We start from the raw sequence: 18,437 nt of genomic DNA on the forward strand, positions 1-18,437 counted from the left end.
GTGGAGGATTCACCAATGATCAAGACTATACCTGCCTAAGAGCCAGAGTTGTACGTCCGTCCATGGGCAAGATTAAGTCAAGACTGGGAATCTATGGTCCAGGACGGGCGTGGCAACTTTGGCTGACTTAATCTGATTGGGCAGGAATACAGTCTACTACCCATGGGTGGATCCTCCATCTCCAGTGCTGGAGAAACAAACTGTTATGGTCCCAGCTTCGACAACCAAAGGTCGTTCTGCACAGAATTTAAAGTCCTCAGTAACAACAATTCTTGATGGTTTCTAACACTCCAACTTTCATATAGACCACTTACTTTAAAAGTGAACTTGGATGCACTCATGACTTCAATGATGTTGAATGCTGCCCAACTGATATCATACCCCAGCATCTGCAACTATTAAAGGGATGAGATGTGGGAGGAGAAACAAGGCATTAATCTCAAAACAAGGGACAAATCAAAGTTCAGATATATTTTAATGCATAAAATAATTGCCTGAATATTTTAACCTGAGTCTATATAGGAATATTTTCTGATCGTTGAGTTATGGGCCACATATTCTGGTTGCAAGATAGCCTCTACATCAGAAACTTAAGTTTGCACAGAGCAATGTAAGCATATCCTGAATAAAGCTGTGCTTAGGTTGTCCTTCTGGCATACTGACCAAGATGGACTCAAACTGTTCAATAATGTCTTTATAGTTAGCTGAGCTGGGATGATGGTCAATGTTTAAGCGCTCATTAGCTGACAACTATGGCATATGAAGAATTCTAACTTGTAATAAAAAAGGAATAAATTGTAAAAACATCAATTAATGAATAAATAAAAAATAAAAGTGTTACATGGTTGGGAAACAGTCTGAGCTTATAGAGTGATTAATACATGTATTGTTTATTATCTATTAATACATATGTATTTACAATACATAAAGTGAAGGTGTGGATTTAATTATGAATGAAAGGATGAAAATGTATGTCAGAAAAGAATGAATTTGCATAATCTACATTGTTCTGGTGCATATGAAATTAGGAATTCACAGGTAACAGAACATGTGGGTATGAAAACTAGAAAGGAAATACAGGGCCGACTATTTTTATACACATAGAAAAGAAAATCTAGAATAAAAAGGTGAGTTTGTGTATCTTAGTACAGGGGTCCCCAACCCCTGGGCCACAGCCCATTATTGGGCCATGGCCTATTCGTAACTGGGCTGTGTGTGCAACTTGGCTTGCACAAGCAGAGGGCCTGCGTGCCTGCACACACAGCTCAACTTGCGCAAGACAAGCTGTATGTGCATGCGTGGCGCTCCACCGCTCGCATGGCCTGGTTCCCCTATCCCTCCACAGCCAGATGGCCAAGCCACAAAGGTTGAGGACCACTGCTTTACCAGGTGGAATAACATATTAATTTTAAGTCATGTAAATACTAGTAGAAAAGTAGTTTGCTACAATAATATTTTTTGAAAAAAGGAGACATTTGTATATATTAGAGTAAGCTTCTGCTGATTTTATGATAATGAAATTATCTTGTACGTAGAAAGTTGCAAGTAGGAGCTTGTTTAACAATCTAAAATCCTTGCTTAATGACAGCAACTAGGAATGCAAGGATTACCATTGCTAAGCGATGTGGTCATGTGATGTCACACTTTTCAACTGCATTATTTAGCGATGGAAATTCTGGCTCCAATTGTCATCCTAATTCACAAACTACTTGTAAAAGGCAATATATGAAGAAGTATACGAATGTGGTGGAAGCAAGGATGGTTTGCAACAATGGAAAAGTGTGTGTGTGTGTGTGTGTATGGTGCTGGTGGTTTCCTTTTATTCATTCTTCATTCCATTAGTTTCTTTTGCTATATTTCTTACTCTTCTTACTCTTTCCTGGGCTTCGCATAATGATGCTTAGAGTGAAGGATATCATATGACATACATGTCTTTATATTTATAACCAAAAGCCATGCCAAAACATAAAAAAGAACACAATCAATATAAAACAGAAGCTTCTAAATTAAGGGGACTGCATATTATTATTACTTGAAATTTATTATAGCTGCCCACTTCTATAGACTGAGCTTCTTATAAATATAAATTAAAAATAATAAAGACCATTAAAAACATACAACCCCATAGGCAATCCAGATTAAAACAAACTATTACAAATCAAACTATATGGCCACGTAACATTTCTCCCTTAGATATCTTTCAAAAGTTGCTGCCAAACTGTATTTTTAAAATGATTGAAGGAGAAATGATTAAACACAAGGAAGTTGGGCAAACTTAGTCACTTATATAGCTGATTAGCTTTAACCTAGCGAGTCTAAAAGAATCTTAATTGACAGGACCCAGAGAGAGCCAACTCTGCCAGATCTTACAGGATGGGCAGAAATCATAGTAGATAGGCGGTTGCTTAAATAAATAGGCCCTATGCCAGTGATGGCGAACCTTTTAGAGACAGAGTGCCTAAAAACTGGCCATGCTCCACCCCCTGCCTATCCGCAGGGTCACTCACCGCCTCCAGGGCCTGCCGCAGATCGCCCAGGCAGCCCAGCAGCGCCATGGCGGCCATGCCCTCTGCCCGCACCCCGCAGCATCAACTGTGCGTGATGGGGCATGAGAGCAGAGTCTTGTCTACGCTGCCTGGCTGCCATGTCCTTGGCTGCGCTGCTCCACGTGGGCCATGCTTGGGGGTGACTCTCCTCGAGGGGGGCTGCTGGTGAGGAGGGGGTTGTGGGGGGAGGCAAGGCTGGGGCAACGGCGCGTGTGCCCACAGAAAGGGCTCCGAGTGCCGTCTCTGGCACACATGCCATAGGTTCGCCACCACTGCCCTATGCCATTTAAAGTATCAAAGTTAACAATCTTAACTTTGAATTGCACCAGGAAGTCAACTGGTAACCAGGCAGCACACAGAACGCAGGCACTGCATGGCTACCCATCCATCACTGCTTGTACTGATATGTGCTGTACCAGTATAGCTTCTAAATGCTTTTCAAAGGCAGACACATATAGAATGCACTGCAATAGCTCAACCACAAAGCAATCACATCTTTTACCAGGTTTTCCAAGAAATAAAATGCTATTAATATATCAATGAACAACTCTGGATCATTCAATGTTCTGTCTTAGGACATTCTCCAATCAATGAAGAAAATACTCACATAGGTGAGTTTGCAAACAGCATTTGCTTTCACAGCAATATTATCCTGCTTCAATTCTTGTTTGATCTCATCAATGCATTGAGAAATGTACTTTGCCTAGAAAAGAAAAAGAAAAGTGAGATCATTGGTTATAAATAGGTTTCAATCAAGCCAGAACTACCCAAATTACTGATAGCTATAAAACAATGCACAAATATTAAGTTTGGCTGCCCTAAGCACACAGATAACAATTTCTATACTGAAATGCAGCAGGACTGCTGTCTTTAAGAGTTTGTCTGTTATCTCTATGATTAATTCTGATATTGCAAATTTTTCCAAATATCAAGAAACTCAGCATTAGAAATCCTCTCACAAAGAGAGTAAACTGTCTCCAGCAAGGATAGGTGACTTTAAAATTTTCTGCACTAGGTGCGATTAAAATATCTAATTACCTATATAAACTCATACTCTTTTTTTGCTTTTCAACAAGGGAATGGAAGAAGGCAGCCAGAACTGGGTGACTGCCGATGTCAAATCATGGCTTAGTCTAGTAATCTTAGTTAGCAGGATAGGAAAAATATGATCTTACCAAAAGTCCTCACTTAGAGATCTCTCATCACTGACTTTTCAAAGTTACGATGGCACTAAACAAAGAGGCTTCTGACCAGTCCTCAAAGTTGTGGCCGTCACAGTGTTCCTATGGTCATTTGATGATTCGAATGCTTGGCAACCAATGAGCATTTAGGATGGCTTCAGTGTCCTGCAATCATGTGATTGACATTTATGACCTTCTCTAATGGCTATCACACGAGCAAATGGGGAAAGCCAGCAGGAAGCTGCAAACCGCGATCATGTAATGCTGCACAATTGTACATGATTTGCTTATTATAACTAGAATTGCCCAAACTGCTGGAATTACTGTTACAAGTTGGTGCAGTCATGTGATTTTTCATTTTATGACCGTATTGGTTAGTGAGGGAGTTCCTGGTCCCAGTGGCGTAGCGTGGGTTGTCAGCACCCGGGGCAAGGCAAGTAATTTGCGCCCCCCCTCCACAGTGGGCGGCGACCCGGCGGCTCGGCTCGGATTCGCACAGGCAGGGGCAGAGAGCTGCGAGTGCGAGCGCGCCCCCCCCAGATGTTGCGCCCGGTGCGGCCGGCCCCCCCTGCACCCCCCACACTACGCCTCTGCCTGGTCCCAATTATGCTTGAAAACCGAGAACTACCTGTACTATATTACAGGTAGTTGTGCTAGGGCTGTGGCCAGTAATGTGGTGCTTCCAGGAAGGTTCTTCATTAGAAAACCTACCTTTGCCACGAAATTATCCAAGGAATACATTAATAAAGTTGACTTAACATGTAGTTTAAAAAAATGCACAACGTTCATTTTAGACGCTAAACAAATCTCAACCCTTCTCCACAACCGACTAAAGTATTTGGAACTGAAATTAAGAAGTACTGAAGGAGCAATTGTGGGCTTTCGATTGTTGGCAGCTCTTTTCCAATGCTTCATTCTCAGGCTTGCAGAATGTTGGGAGGATTATACAAACTTGCAGTTAATCCAACTATACTGTTATCTGACTCGGCCAAAATGGTTTTCAGATTTCTGCCAACCACACCCAACACTATGGACTCTCCCATCATTTGCCTTTTGGAAAATGCTTTCAATCACAGGATTTTGTCCTATCAACTTACTGAAGCATGTGAAGAGATTGGTGAAAGGCCAGATAAAGAAATACAAGCTTTACACACCCTCAGTAAGAATTACAAGTCAGGGAAAGTAACATAAATTTTAAGACAGAATTTTTCAAACTTCAGGAAAGAGCACACAGCTCTGTTCTAAAGCAGTGTTTCTCAACCTTGACAATTTTAAGGCATGTGGACTCTGTTCTAAAGCAGTGTTTCTCAACCTTGACAATTTTAAGGCATGTGGACTTCAACTCCCAGAATTCCACAGCCAGCATTGCTGGCTGTGGAATTCTGGGAGTTGAAGTCCACATGCCTTAAAATTGTCAAGGTTGAGAAACACTGTTCTAAAGCATAAGCTCTAAACACAGTCATAGGTTCCCTTGGTGAAACGGCTTAGGTAGCAAGACAGAAGCCCCTTCTTTAGCATGATATCCTGGGGAGCCATTGCCTGTTAAAATAAATAATATTGGACCAGACAAATAGTCCAACTAGAATTCATTTCCCATATTCTGGGAGATTTTTGATTAAAAATTAGGAAAAAATATGGATGAATAAATGGCCATTCATATTTGACACTCAGAAGGCCAGACCAGGAATCGCACTAAGATATAACAAGCAGCCTCCTCTGTGTTATTGGCAACTGAACAATTCAGCCTAGACAAAATGATCAGAGCAATGATTCACATGGAAATGTATAGACCGGGGGGTGTCAAACTCAATTTCATTGAGGGTCGCATCAGCATTGTGGTTGCCCTCGGGGGCGGCGGGGTGTGTGTGTGTGGCCAGGGTGGGTGCGGCCTACTGGTTGGGCATGGCCAGCTCTACATCGTTCGCGTCAATGGTGCCTGTGGGGGCCTGGGCAGGAGTGGGACAGATCTGAGGGTCTCTGGCAGAAGGGGATGGGACCGGGGCAAGCGCCAAGGCATGGTCCATTTCTTCATTCCTCACAAAGGGTGACACCTCCCCAGCCATGCACCCAGGGGGCAGGGCCGACGCGGCAGGGGCTGGTTCCTCGCTGTTTCCAGACAGCCTTGTGGAGCTAAGACTGAATGCGTTTCAGCATAGATGGCCACCACAAAATTGTACATTGGCTCCCGGCCGGCCTGGGCCAGGGCCAAGGCAGAGGGGGCCGTTCCCTCACTGTTTCCAGAATGGCTTTGCGGGCCACATGAAACCACTTCGCGGGCCGCATTCGGCCCCTGCGGCTTGTGTTTGACATGTCTGGTATAAACTATAGAAAATTCTTCTATGATAGGGAGTGTTTGGGCTTAAGGAACTCTTAATTTCTCAGGACATACCTGGGCAACTATTGACTTAAGACTGTGCAACTAATAATTCTGATTACATTTCAATACCATGTTTCATATCAGGCAAATCAAAAGCTACTAGATCTGGATTACAGTGCAAACATCTGAATGCCTGTGAGATAGTATTTTATGCATCTCTTTGCTCAGGATAGCTTTTTTTTAAAGAGCGGATAGTTATATCTAAGTCTCAGTTCATGACCTTTTAGAACCTTTGCTAATGCCCTGATGAAACACAACATATTCCATGTTTTTGCTTAACCATCAAATTCTCTGGATGACTTTACAGAATCACTGGACTCCAGGGAGTACTTTCTTGCCATGTTAATTCCAGGGATATAAAAAAGGTAACTCCATGGGTGTTGATCCGAGATACTGGTGGACATACTCCATTGTTTTTAAATTTTGAAACGAACAAAAAGACTCAAATTTCACGTCCCTTCAATTCCACCTGGAATATGAGATGCCGAGAGAACTCCTTCTTCAATAGGCAACAGATCTTTTAGTCTATAATTCTTCACACTAAATATTTGATGGCTATGTCACAGCAGGAGCATACAGATGCTATGGAATCCATTGCTTGCATATCTAATTCTCCAGATCAGGCTAAACGGTACTTGTACTTGCCAAGAAAACTGCAGCTCTTGCTCTTACTTAAGTGTGCTATTCCCAAAGCCACAGCAAAAATGTGTGGATAACAATACAGGTACTGGTAGTCCAACTTGTTAACAGCAAACCCACCAGTGAAAAAAACTTCACCTCTGAATCTAATACAAATCTGAGCAAAACCAATCTGATATTTATGCAAGTGTTGGGAACTATCCAGTCTGGCAGAGAGAAGGGTCAAGCGTGGAGCTAGCCTGGAGTCATGGTGCAACCAGCAAAAAGGCTAGGACCAGCCCCCGACCCCCAGTTCCTTGGAGTCTTATCTAACGTTCCAAGAGTGGGTTTCTAGAACAAGAAGATTCCTCTATTATAGATAGAACATAACTGTCATGCTTCCATAGGAGCCTGAATCTGCGGAGGAAAATGAGCTGGAACGGGACCCTATGGAGGTCAAGGGAGAAGTGTCTGTGGCTTCAGAGGAATGTGGGGAAGAGCAGGCCGAGGCAGGCCAGGGCCCTTCAGGAGTGGGACAGGCTGAGCAGGAGAGACAGAGTTCAGGCGATGAGCAAGGGCCACCCCACCTGATCCTAGAGCACGGAGAGTGGAGAGAAGGAGGGAACAGCGCAAGCAGGCTCAACTACTCGGGAGGAGAGCATCCCGCCCCTCTCCACAAGGCACACCTGAAAAATGCGATTTAAGGAGACACTGTGGGGAGAGGCATTTGTTGGGAACAAACGCTGATTCCTTGGAGTTTTGTGTGTTGTTGTTGCTGATCTCTTGTTCTGTGACTTCTGCTTGGAAACCTGGAAACTCTGACCATTGGACTGGCTGACAACGTTGCTTTATAGATCTCGGACTGTATTTTGGCTTCCCTTCTGAAACTGTTCAGGCAAGCGTGTATTCACACAGACTTGTTAGGTTTATGATGTATGTGTCATTCTTTCTTATCTCCATGGCCTTGAGTAAATTCCTCTCCTAATTAGACTGTATGTGAAACTACTTGCAGCCAGAGGCTGCTGAAGGTGTGTGTGTCTTACTTTGTTCTGGGGCTTGCCAGAAACATGGGAGCATTTGGGGAAAATTTGAAGCAATTAAAGGGCGGTTTGAATTGCCAGCTGACTGCATTGCCTCTGTGCTGTGCCCTGGGTCATCATAATAATAAAGTAGTTAGCTTGAGCTCTACATGTGTGGTTCTGAAATAAGCACTTAAACAAAAGCCAAAGGCAGCTGCCCCCCCCCAAAAAAAACCAACAGCCAGAATTCTGACACTAGCAAGAAAAAAACAGGAAAAATGCATATGAAATTTAGAAAAACCGTAATACAGTTTTCCTTTAATGGATGCGGACTAAGCAAGTCAGCCTGGAAATTCCACTGAGTGGTCTAAGGGAATAGTGAAACACTTCACTTACAATGAGGGGTCATTGGTGCTCTCTGAGCCTGCTTGTTTTCTTGCAGACGCTTCATTACCTTAACTAGGTAACATCATCACCTTCAGACCAACAATCAAGTAAACGATACCCCAACCAAGAAACTGCCATAGAGCCATTAGTAAACAGCCCAACCAAAGAATCCCTAAGACTGCCCCCACCCACCCAGACAGGCAAGACACCAGAATATAAACTGAACAAACAGCACTCCTTACTAGCACTGATGATGTTACCTAGTTAGGGTAATGAAACATCTGCAAAAAAAACCACGCAAGCTCAGAGAACACCAAGGACCCTTCATTTCAGTCCTGAGCTACAAATATTCTCCTTCATTGATACTTCACTGGATTTTGAGGTGGGACCTAATGAAAAGAACAATCCATGGAACCTTTCTGCAATGGAATATGAAGCAACAATTTGAATAGCTGAGGGGGTGCTATTAGTAGCAAAGTAATACACATAAAAAATTCAAGTTCCTCTTATTGCCAGCCTTATCTGCAAAAGTTACATACATACGGTAGATCTCAATAAATGATCTGTGATAGCTATATCTGAAAAGCATGCACACAGATATATCTATATATCTCAGCTTTTTCGAAAACAGAGACTAATTCTGGTAGCAAGTTTAAGTTTTCTCTCACCATTTTTGTGTATGTTTTCGAGTCAGCCTGGACTCCTGGTGACTAACTGGATTAGTCCCTGAAATTTTCTTGGCAAGATTTTCAGAAATGGCTTGTCATTGTCTTTTTCCTAGGGTTGAGAGTGAGTGATTGGTTCAAAGTTACCCAGCTGGCTTTGTGCCCAAAGCAGGACTATAACTTACGGTCTCCTAGTTCCTAGCCTGGTGCCTTAACCTCTACACCAAAGCTTTTCAACCAGTGGTACGGTACCACCTGTGGTACATTGGCACCTGGTAGGTGGTACGCAACCATCCTAGAAAAGTGGTAGCGGGGGAGGGGAATGAGCTGAACCAGTGGCAGCACCGCACAAGCCTGAGCCAGAGACGGCTGGAGCTGCAGGGCTGTCAGGGCTCAGTGGAAGCACCAGGATCAGCGCCAGGCTCCAGCTGGAGCTCAGCGCTGATCCTGCTGCTTCTGCTGAGCCCAGAAGAAGCGCCGATCAGCTGGAATGTTGCAGCCTCTCCAGGGTCTTGTGATTTACATTCAGATGCTTGGCAACTGATTCATATTTATGACGGTCACAGTGTCCCAGGGTCATGTGAATTGACCAAAACCTGCTGCAACCACCCAGCAGACGGGGGGAATAAAAACCAAACACCCCCCCACCCCACCCTCACTGCCAATCCTCAACAGAAATGTCACAACAATAAAAACCTCGGACAGGAGGAAGAGCGCCGCTGGACGGGCAGGCAGGTGTCTTGCTCGGCTGTGCCTTGGGGGGCACTTTTTTCAGTGCCATTGTAACTTTAAACAGTCACTAAGCGAACTGTTATAAGTCAAGGACTAACTGTATTTCATCACTTTTTTCCTTTTCTTCCTAGGATGGAGCAATAGCTATGGAGACTTGGAGCTTTTCAATGAAAATATAAAGTATCATGAGAACACTATATGGAGGAGGAACAGTATTAGCAAGAAGAAAGATCTGCCTTCTCCTCTCACCATCATACTTTGTTCTCACATGTGAAGTTGCTGAAGATCAAGTGTGATTTTTAACACTCTTAAACAAAGAGTCGTTCTGAATTGTAATTGGCCCACTGTGGAATATATTCCTGCATATTTTACAGTGCATATTAATCAGCTGGGCAATAGCAACTCATGGTAGCTACAGAAACATTAATCTAAAACATATTAGATGTATTTCAGACATGGCATCACCAAGGCAATTTATACTCTTTTCTGTTTACTGAAGGTCAAAGCATGTACATTAACTAAAACAATGGCCTAAAGCTAGGCAGCCATTTGGCATTAGATCAAAATTTAATTCTGGCAAACCACATTAAATCCTGAATGAGATCTAAAGAAGAAGGAGAGAACTGAATGTCATTGTGGGACAGAGGAGGGGACAGGTAGAAACCATTCAGATAACAGTAAGCAAGAGGTTTAAGAGCCTAAAAAAGTTGGGAAATGATCAGGTTGGGAAGGGGAATGAAAATGGAAAGGAAGAGTAAACAGGAGAGGCTATCTGAACAGCCAATTTCTATTAGCTTAATAAATAATCCATCATCCTGATAAAGACCATATGAGTTAAGATACAGGTACTTTTTTTACTGTAATTCCAGTAATTGTTCTCAGAGGCCAAAGATGACTGCTGGTTGAACCCATTAAAAATGGGATGATAAATATAAAAAAAACTCACCCGTCTCTAATTTTTAGGCTTGGAGCAGAAAGCACAATTTTGCTCTCCCAGTTCCACTGTAGATTTTCATCGATCTTTCCCATATCAAATATTTTCTAGAACAACTAGGATGGTATAAAATTCCAGTCTGCATTTCTTTTTGCCAAACACAGAGCAAGGAAATGTACTATGCCCATCACCCAGATGATAATTAGAATAATTAGACAGCAGAGATCTTTGGAGAACTGCACTTATTTAAATGTAATGGCTAAATGTGACGTGGTGAGAAGTCAATTTTCTTGGAACATCAAGCAAAACAAAAGAATCAAAATTCTCATTTCTCATGCGTGCCTTACGGCTTCATATATTTTTGAAGAATGATCTTGTTTTGAAGAATGGATTTTGTAATTGTAATATACTTTTTTAAGCATTGGACGCATACTCAAAAGTTTAGTCCCCCCCCCCCCCGGCTTCTAGGGAAGCCACTGTCAAAAAGTCAATTTACTTTAATGAATAGCAGGAGGCTCTTACACTTATAAGGTCCAAAGCACTTTTTCTGAGTAAATTTTAAAGCATGTTCAATTCTTATTTCACCATTCTGACAAGTTGGTCACATCATATACATACACAATGGCATCCAACGGCAGTAATATTTCTGGAGTCTAAAAGACACGTGAGAATTCAATCATCATGAAGATATTACCTTATGCAGAATGTCTTCATGCTGATTGTAGAGACCACAATTGGAAAAATATGCATTAAGCCTAGGAAACAGAAAAAACTTAAGGAGCTCAAACTGTCTCCTTCCTAATTGACTAGTATAAAAAGGAGTCAGGGAAGAGAAAACTCAGTCAGATTTTCAATATTCAGTTATGAATATATCATATATCAATAGAGTTTCAGACTTAATCCTGACTTGGCCTTCCTCAAAGGGCTCACATTTTAATATATTTTTGGGATCATTCAGTCTAAAGTATCAAGCCTATGGAGTCATAAGACTTAGGGCATTAAAAATGAAAGATGTTATTTTTTCAGTGTGTTGAATCTTCATAACATTCCCACTTTTGGAGTTGGTAAATTCTTTTATATTTCCAAGAGGAAATTGAACAGCCACTTTTAGTTGTCAAAAGTTTTACAAGACTGTCAGCATAAAAATCCAGGGAAAATGTGAAACGTAAGTCTTCATCCATAAGTAACTTTGACTTAAAGGAGCTTTTAATTTATTAATTTATTTTAATTTATTTAACATTCAAAAATCCTAAGGCTATGTATTAACGTAGTCCTCCTTTTTACTCCATGGCATATTTGTGGGATCAAAAAATGAGCAACTTGCTGTTCTGGATGTCATAACTTTATCTGCATATGGAAGCTGCTAATAAGCTCTTTCTAACTGTTTCAATATGGGGATAACCTAGTAACAACTGTCTCCTTCAAAGAATCAAGCTATAGTCAAATATAAAAGCACACAGCAGGAAATAGATGGCTGATGTCGCACCATGAAACATGCAATGTCATACTTCGAGTCGTTAAAAGCTCTCTGTGCACAATTACATCACTTTCTCTCTCAAATTTCCAATGGCAATTCCCAATCTTGCAGTGAATCTTGTATATATGTCTACCATTTCATTCTAATCCCAAATGAAGCACGTAAGTCTGCAGTGTCACATTTTTGAAAATGCCTCATGTGGTAAATATGGAGCCATATGACAATGCCATAGAAAAAAGATCTCTGTGCTAAAGGTTTCTGCAAATCTTACACAACCACAAATCACTACCAGTAAATATCCAACATGGCATCGGACCTGGTTACCTTCGAGACCGCCTCCTGCCACAGATTACCCCCCACCGACCTGTACGCTCCCACAGAGTGGGTCTCCTCAGGGTGCCGTCAGCCAGACAGTGCCGGCTGGCGACCCCAAGGGGGAGGGCCTTCTCTGTGGGAGCTCCCACCCTCTGGAACGAACTGCCCCCAGAGATCAGGGTGATCCNATGGTTGTTCCAGCTTGCGGGACTGGCCTAAGGGGTTTTAAAGGGGTTTTAATTACTTTTAACCGGAACAGATTGAAATATTTCTTTTTAATTAAATTTTAAATGTTTACTGTATTTTTGTATTTTATCTGATTGTTAGCCGCCCTGAGTCCGCAAGGAGAAGGGCGGGATATAAATGTAATAAAATAAAATAAATAAAATAAACATGGTGAAAGGAGCCTGCTAAATTGAACTTTACAGAAAGAGTCGCTGTAACAGTGAGATGGGTGGCATATAAATTTAATAAATAAAAAATAAATAAAACTTTACTGTAAACTAAAAAAAGTCTTAAATAGAAAAACATTGCTTGCTCACACACATTTACTCAGAAATAATTTCATTGAATCTAATCTAAAGCCTACTGGTTATATGTCATTATGATAATGTCAGAGGTTGTAATCCAGTTTTAATACCAGTTCGGGGAAGACATAAATAAGTATTGCACATTAATGGCCCAAATGGATTTTCTTTTATTTCTGAATTACTTCTACAATTATTAACAATTAAACTGATCACAATATATCCAGTTGCTATGTTTACTTTGCACAGAAGAGATGATTTTGGTTTCACTCATCCGCCGCTCACCTCCAGCTGTGTGGTCTGGTTGGGGACCCGTTTTAATTCATGTTGCTCTACTTCATTATTTATTTTTATTATTTCATTGCTTTTCAATTGCTATATTTACATTTTTTATAATTTGATGCTTGCTGTTGCAAGTCACCGGAGGGGGGGGGCAAATGTAATAATAAATAAAAATAAATAAAAATTTACAACAAAGCTGGATCAGAAGGACGCAATAAAACACAAAAGAATGATACAACCAGCATAAAAACAATTTTCAATGCTCCAAAGCAAGACTTCCCTCAATACATGAAAATTCACATTTATATGTGGGGGTACGGGTAATTTCAATAGTTTACTATGGGTAAACTACTTACCCACAAACTACAAGACAGACAGAGAGACATCAAAAGCCAAGCCCTCTCTCATATAGCCAATACTTTTACTTTCTTTATACAGGTAGTCCTCGGCTTACGACCACAATCGAGCCCAAAATTTCTGTTGCTAAACAAAACATTTCTAAGTGAATTTTGCCCCATTTTATGACCTTTCTTGCCACAGTTGTTAAATGAATCACTGCAGTCGTTACGTTAGAAACATGGTTGTTAAGTAAATCTGGCTTTCCCTTTGATTGGCTTGTCAGGACACAAAAGGCGGTCACATAACCCTGGGACACTGCAACCATCATAAATATGAATCAGTTGCCAAGCATCTGAATTTTATTCATGTGACCATGGGGATGCTGCAAAGGTTGTAAATGTGGTCACTTTTTTTCAGTATTGTAACTTTCAACTGTTCTAAATGAACTGTTGTAAGTCGAGGACTACCTGTAGTGATTTGTGGTATGATTTTCTAACTGGATTTTTTTAAAAAGTAGTTTGAGTGGGATATGGTTAGATCAATACTTCACAAGACTTTTATTTTAAAAAATACGATTGTGTAACTATAGAAGAGGTAAAAAAGCAAAAAGCTTAAACAGTAGCAGAGATGCTGCTCCATCAGTAGGTCTGCTTTACAACTCATATACTGAAGTCTTATTCATTACTAATTGCCACTGAGGCATATACTAGTCTTTTAAGTTCAAACAACATGGTTGTAAATAAGATAACAAAAAACTAAGAAATGGTTTAAGACTTTAAGACATTTTTCCTTAAACACAGTTTAATTTATGGGTACAATAAACTACACAGTTTAGCTTATTAAAATAAAACAGATGTGCAATTTGTTTGAAAAAAAGAAACTATATTTAAATATTAGAAGCTAGAGGATCTGAAAGCCACCTCATAATGGAGAAAATGTATGTGGTTGCTAGCAGTTGACAGTGACTTAATGGCACATAATCCAAAACTTCAAATGCTAATGTAGAAAGCTAACATAAACTAGCCAAGGTTAAGAGTAATGATACAGTAGTCCTTGACTTATGACTGGTTGCTGAACGATCACTCAAAGATATGACTCAAAGTTACGTATGACCAAGTTTCAAAGTTCTACAGCCATGCTGCCTGCAGTCACGTGATCACATGTTGGGCATTTAGCAAATGGTCATATGACTACAATTTTTTGCATTTACTTCTGATTTCTGGCAAAAAAAAATATCCATTGGCTAAAATGGGTTCATTTTATAATTGCTGCACAAAAGGACATAAAATTGGGTGCAATCACATGGTGACTCAATTAATGACCACAACATAGAACTATAACTTCTGTAGTTTGGAATTCATACATAAATTTAAATTTAATTTTTTCATATGCTTGTGGTAAATAAGAGAAAGGTAGATGAACACAGGAAAGCTTGGCTAATTATGAAAAATTATTTATTAATTGCATCAGAAGCCTAAGTGTTCATGTTGTAAAGGATATAAGATTCAGACATTTCCTCTTTTAGGGGGTAGGCGTATCAGGAGTCATTAAAAAACAAAGTACAAATAGTTTCTCACCCAAGGATAGCTGGGAAACCAATACAATGTAGTAAGCGCTACATTCCTTAAATGTATTTTGTGCAATAGATACATAGCAAAAAAAAATTCAAGGATGCAAGCTTTGAAAAAAAAATTGAGATAGCTTTGTTAAAGAATATAAATCTAACAAATACTGGATACTAGCAAAAAAAAAGATGGGATTTTCAGGGAAATGTTTTAAAATCAAAGCATAAACTACACTTTCCTTAATTGTACCTGAGTCCTGAGATAGGAACCTGTTCCACACTAAACCATGGCTTGCTTAACCATTTTAAATTCAGTACCTGAGACATAAAATAGATTGAGTGGCCATTTGGTGGTCAGGGCTGCACTTAACAGTTTTGGGAAGCATTAAAACCACAATGAGTGGGATGATGAAATAAAGAGGACATGTAACAGTGGAGTCATTCTTCCTTGCCTCCCATGTTAGAGGTTTTATTTAATTTTGGCCTACAATGTAGCTTACAGTACAATTTTCCTATATTTTCTATCATGAAAGAATAGAAAGCCATTCTGTGAAGGCAGAAAGTCATAGTGTGAAATTTTGATTGAAGTAACATACAGGGGCTGCAAAGGGCAGTTTTGCAGGCCATATAGCAACAACTAGTCATGTTTGGCTACACTCTTCTTTTAGCATACAGGTATCAAACTCGATCGCATCACGTGACATATTGTGACGTATTGCGACGTTTTTTGCCTTTGCAGAGCCAGGATGGGCGTGGCCTGTGCGTGACGCATCTGGCCCGCAGGCTGCCAGTTTGATACCTGTTTTAGCACATTCAACAAATGGTTTCAGTCTTTATCTTGAGGAACAAGTAAAAAACGTTATTCCAGTATTATCTCGAGATGGTGGTTAAAAGTGTGTAATTGCGGCTATGCGAGGACAGAAGATTGTTGCCACAGGTTAGTTAGCTACAGTGATCAAATGGATTCATATTTCCAAGAAGACCCCTCCCCCCCAAATATTGGGCATGAAGGTAAGGTATCTCCCTTCCTCACTGCCCTCAATACAGGAAATTTGTTGATTGGGTAGCTTTACTGCAAACTTATCAGGCTGCATTAGAAAAGCTACTTCTCCCAGCCTCAAGCCCCGTTTCCACACACTTCAATCAATGGCTGTATTTGCATAGCATGTTTGTAATGAATTAAACCACAGTTTAGATAATTTTATGAGTTCATATAATATACTGAACCATAAATTAGCCACAGAGGATGGGTTTATTCAACACAACAGGCTAAAATGTGGCTGGCTAGTTCATAGTAGCTGTGGCATGTAAACACAGCCATACTCATTTAGTCTGATCACACATGTATTTACAATGGTTACTTATCTTTAAAAGCATATATGTAAAATAGTTGCATTAATAGAAATGTGTTATGACTACTAGATACTGGCAACATTCTTGGGGAACTTTAAAATCTATAGTTTGAATTCATTTGCAAGAATTCAACCCATGATCTTAAGTAAGTTGAGGATATAAGTGACCTGTTACAGGACTGTTGAAAGACAAGATAAATAATACAATGGTACATTCAAACGCAAGCAGAATAAAGATGTTTACTCCTGAATGTTAGAATGATGTAGTAAAGTATTTTGAACTAGGGAGATCAAAGTTCAAGTCCACCCTTATCCCACAGAGGAACTATTGTGAGGAAAATTGAAGAAGTGCTACGTATGCCACTTTCAGTTCTTTGTGGAAGTAGTAATTTGCAACACTGGTCTACTTTACTGACTAAATGTGAAGTAAACAAATTATATATCAGTGATAAAGGTCTCCCGATTCTTTGTTTGGTCAATGTATTTTGCTGACTTTTGTTACTGAAGGCAGGGGTTTATACAACTATAAGACCACAAAACGTATTAGTCTAGTGAGAGCTTGTGGTAAAACAACTTGGCTTGGCATTTGTGCTGGTAGAGAGGAGATTGAGGTATCTCATCTTTAATAGATCACACACACACACAAATAAATAAATAAAATTATTTGATTATTCACCAAGATCTTCATAAAAAATTGCCACAGCATAGTGGCCAAGTCACTGAGATGCAACCCAGAAAGCCTCTGTCCAAATTTATCTTTCTAGTTACAATGGATGGCCTTTAAAAATTACAACTTTATTTATAAAATTTATCTCCCACTCCCTTTCAGAAAGCACAAGACTCTGTCTTCCAACTTTATACCCACAACAACCATGCTTGAGTAGGCTGGGCTGAGAGACTGTGATTGGCCCAAATGAAAGGTTTTTAACAGAAAGTTCACATAGTGACAATATTACCAACTTACCTTGCAAAGCTACAGTTATGGAAGCTGAATAATGTCAATAAGTTGAAAATGTAAGACCACTATTTATCATTAAGCATATTTTACCTTTCTTTTTTCAGAAAGGATCCTAAAAAGGACTGCAAAAATCAATAATACAGCACAGTTCCTGTTCCAGGGTTTTAATGTAAAAAAATACATTTATCGGAATCAAAGGGAGAGGAATAACAAAATTCAAGCACAAGGCCCAAAGGGAGACCTTCTTTCACTATTACACTAATGAAGAAATCTTGCACAACTCTTCTCTTTCCTTCCTTAACAGAGCTACTAAAATTAGAAACAAAGATGGAAGGTCAGAAAAACCTAAGATGTTAAAAAAAAAAGGAAGAAGAAATCATCTCCCTTTATCCTAAGGGCCAAAACAGATTTAGAGAGAGCAATTTCTCTGGTTGAGCCACTCCCCACATTTGGTGTTCCCCGAGGGAAACAAAGGGAACAAATTCCATATGCAAAAAACAAAAACAAAAGGGAGGGAGAGGAGAAGGCAGTGTATATATACACGGAGTAGGAGGAACAGCAACAAATGCACCCACCAATGCTTAAATCAGCCTTGTCCTTAATTTGGCTCCTTGCAGAAAGCCTCGGGCTTCAATTCGCATGACATCCAGCTAGCATGCAACCGCTGGCTGGGGCTGAGGGACCCGACAGTCTTAACACATCTGAATCATCAGGTTGGGGGAACTTGTGACTTAAAATCTGACAGATGCTGGAGAGGGATGCGCTATCACCGACATTATGGCCTAGCCCACCCTTCACGTCGCCTCCCCCCCCTCCTCCCCCGGAGGCTGCCAGCCTCCTCCTTCTCACCTCATCCTCCTTATGGTTGCGGATGCCCCGCACCAGGTCCTGCAGGTTCTTGTCGAACATGCGGTCGATGCTCCCCTTCACCATCTTCAACGCCATGGTGGAGAGTAGCGGGAGAAGCCAAACTAAATGGAAAAGAAGGCAGCGTTCCGCCTAGAAAGGAAGACACGCCACAGGAGTCAGGAGTCAGGCAGAAAAAGGGAGGTCGGCGGCCGGTCACATCCCCGCGTGCTTGAAAGAGCGTCCTGGTTTGCCCACCTGCTCCCGCTTTCCTTTTTCTCGCCTCCCGCCCCACCGGCGCTTTTCTGAGGTAAACGC

The 18,437-nt window shown here is 40.7% G+C and overlaps 1 protein-coding gene across 1 annotated transcript in view; it reads right to left on the reverse strand.

Annotated features, from left to right (window-relative positions):
- Nucleotides 1-18,437, reverse strand: part of AP3D1 (adaptor related protein complex 3 subunit delta 1) — a 67,830-nt gene extending 49,393 nt beyond the window's left edge. The window contains exons 1-3 of the mRNA XM_015810028.1: nucleotides 18,123-18,437; nucleotides 3,154-3,249; nucleotides 315-395 (exon numbers count right to left, since the gene is read on the reverse strand). Coding sequence (XP_015665514.1) covers nucleotides 315-395; nucleotides 3,154-3,249; nucleotides 18,123-18,218 — 273 coding nt within the window. The 5' untranslated portion in view covers nucleotides 18,219-18,437. The remainder of the gene's footprint in view (nucleotides 1-314; nucleotides 396-3,153; nucleotides 3,250-18,122) is intronic.

Source organism: Protobothrops mucrosquamatus, unplaced genomic scaffold (assembly GCF_001527695.2).
Source record: "Protobothrops mucrosquamatus isolate PMUCROS unplaced genomic scaffold, P.Mucros_1.0 scaffold6, whole genome shotgun sequence".
Taxonomy (NCBI): domain Eukaryota; kingdom Metazoa; phylum Chordata; class Lepidosauria; order Squamata; family Viperidae; genus Protobothrops; species Protobothrops mucrosquamatus.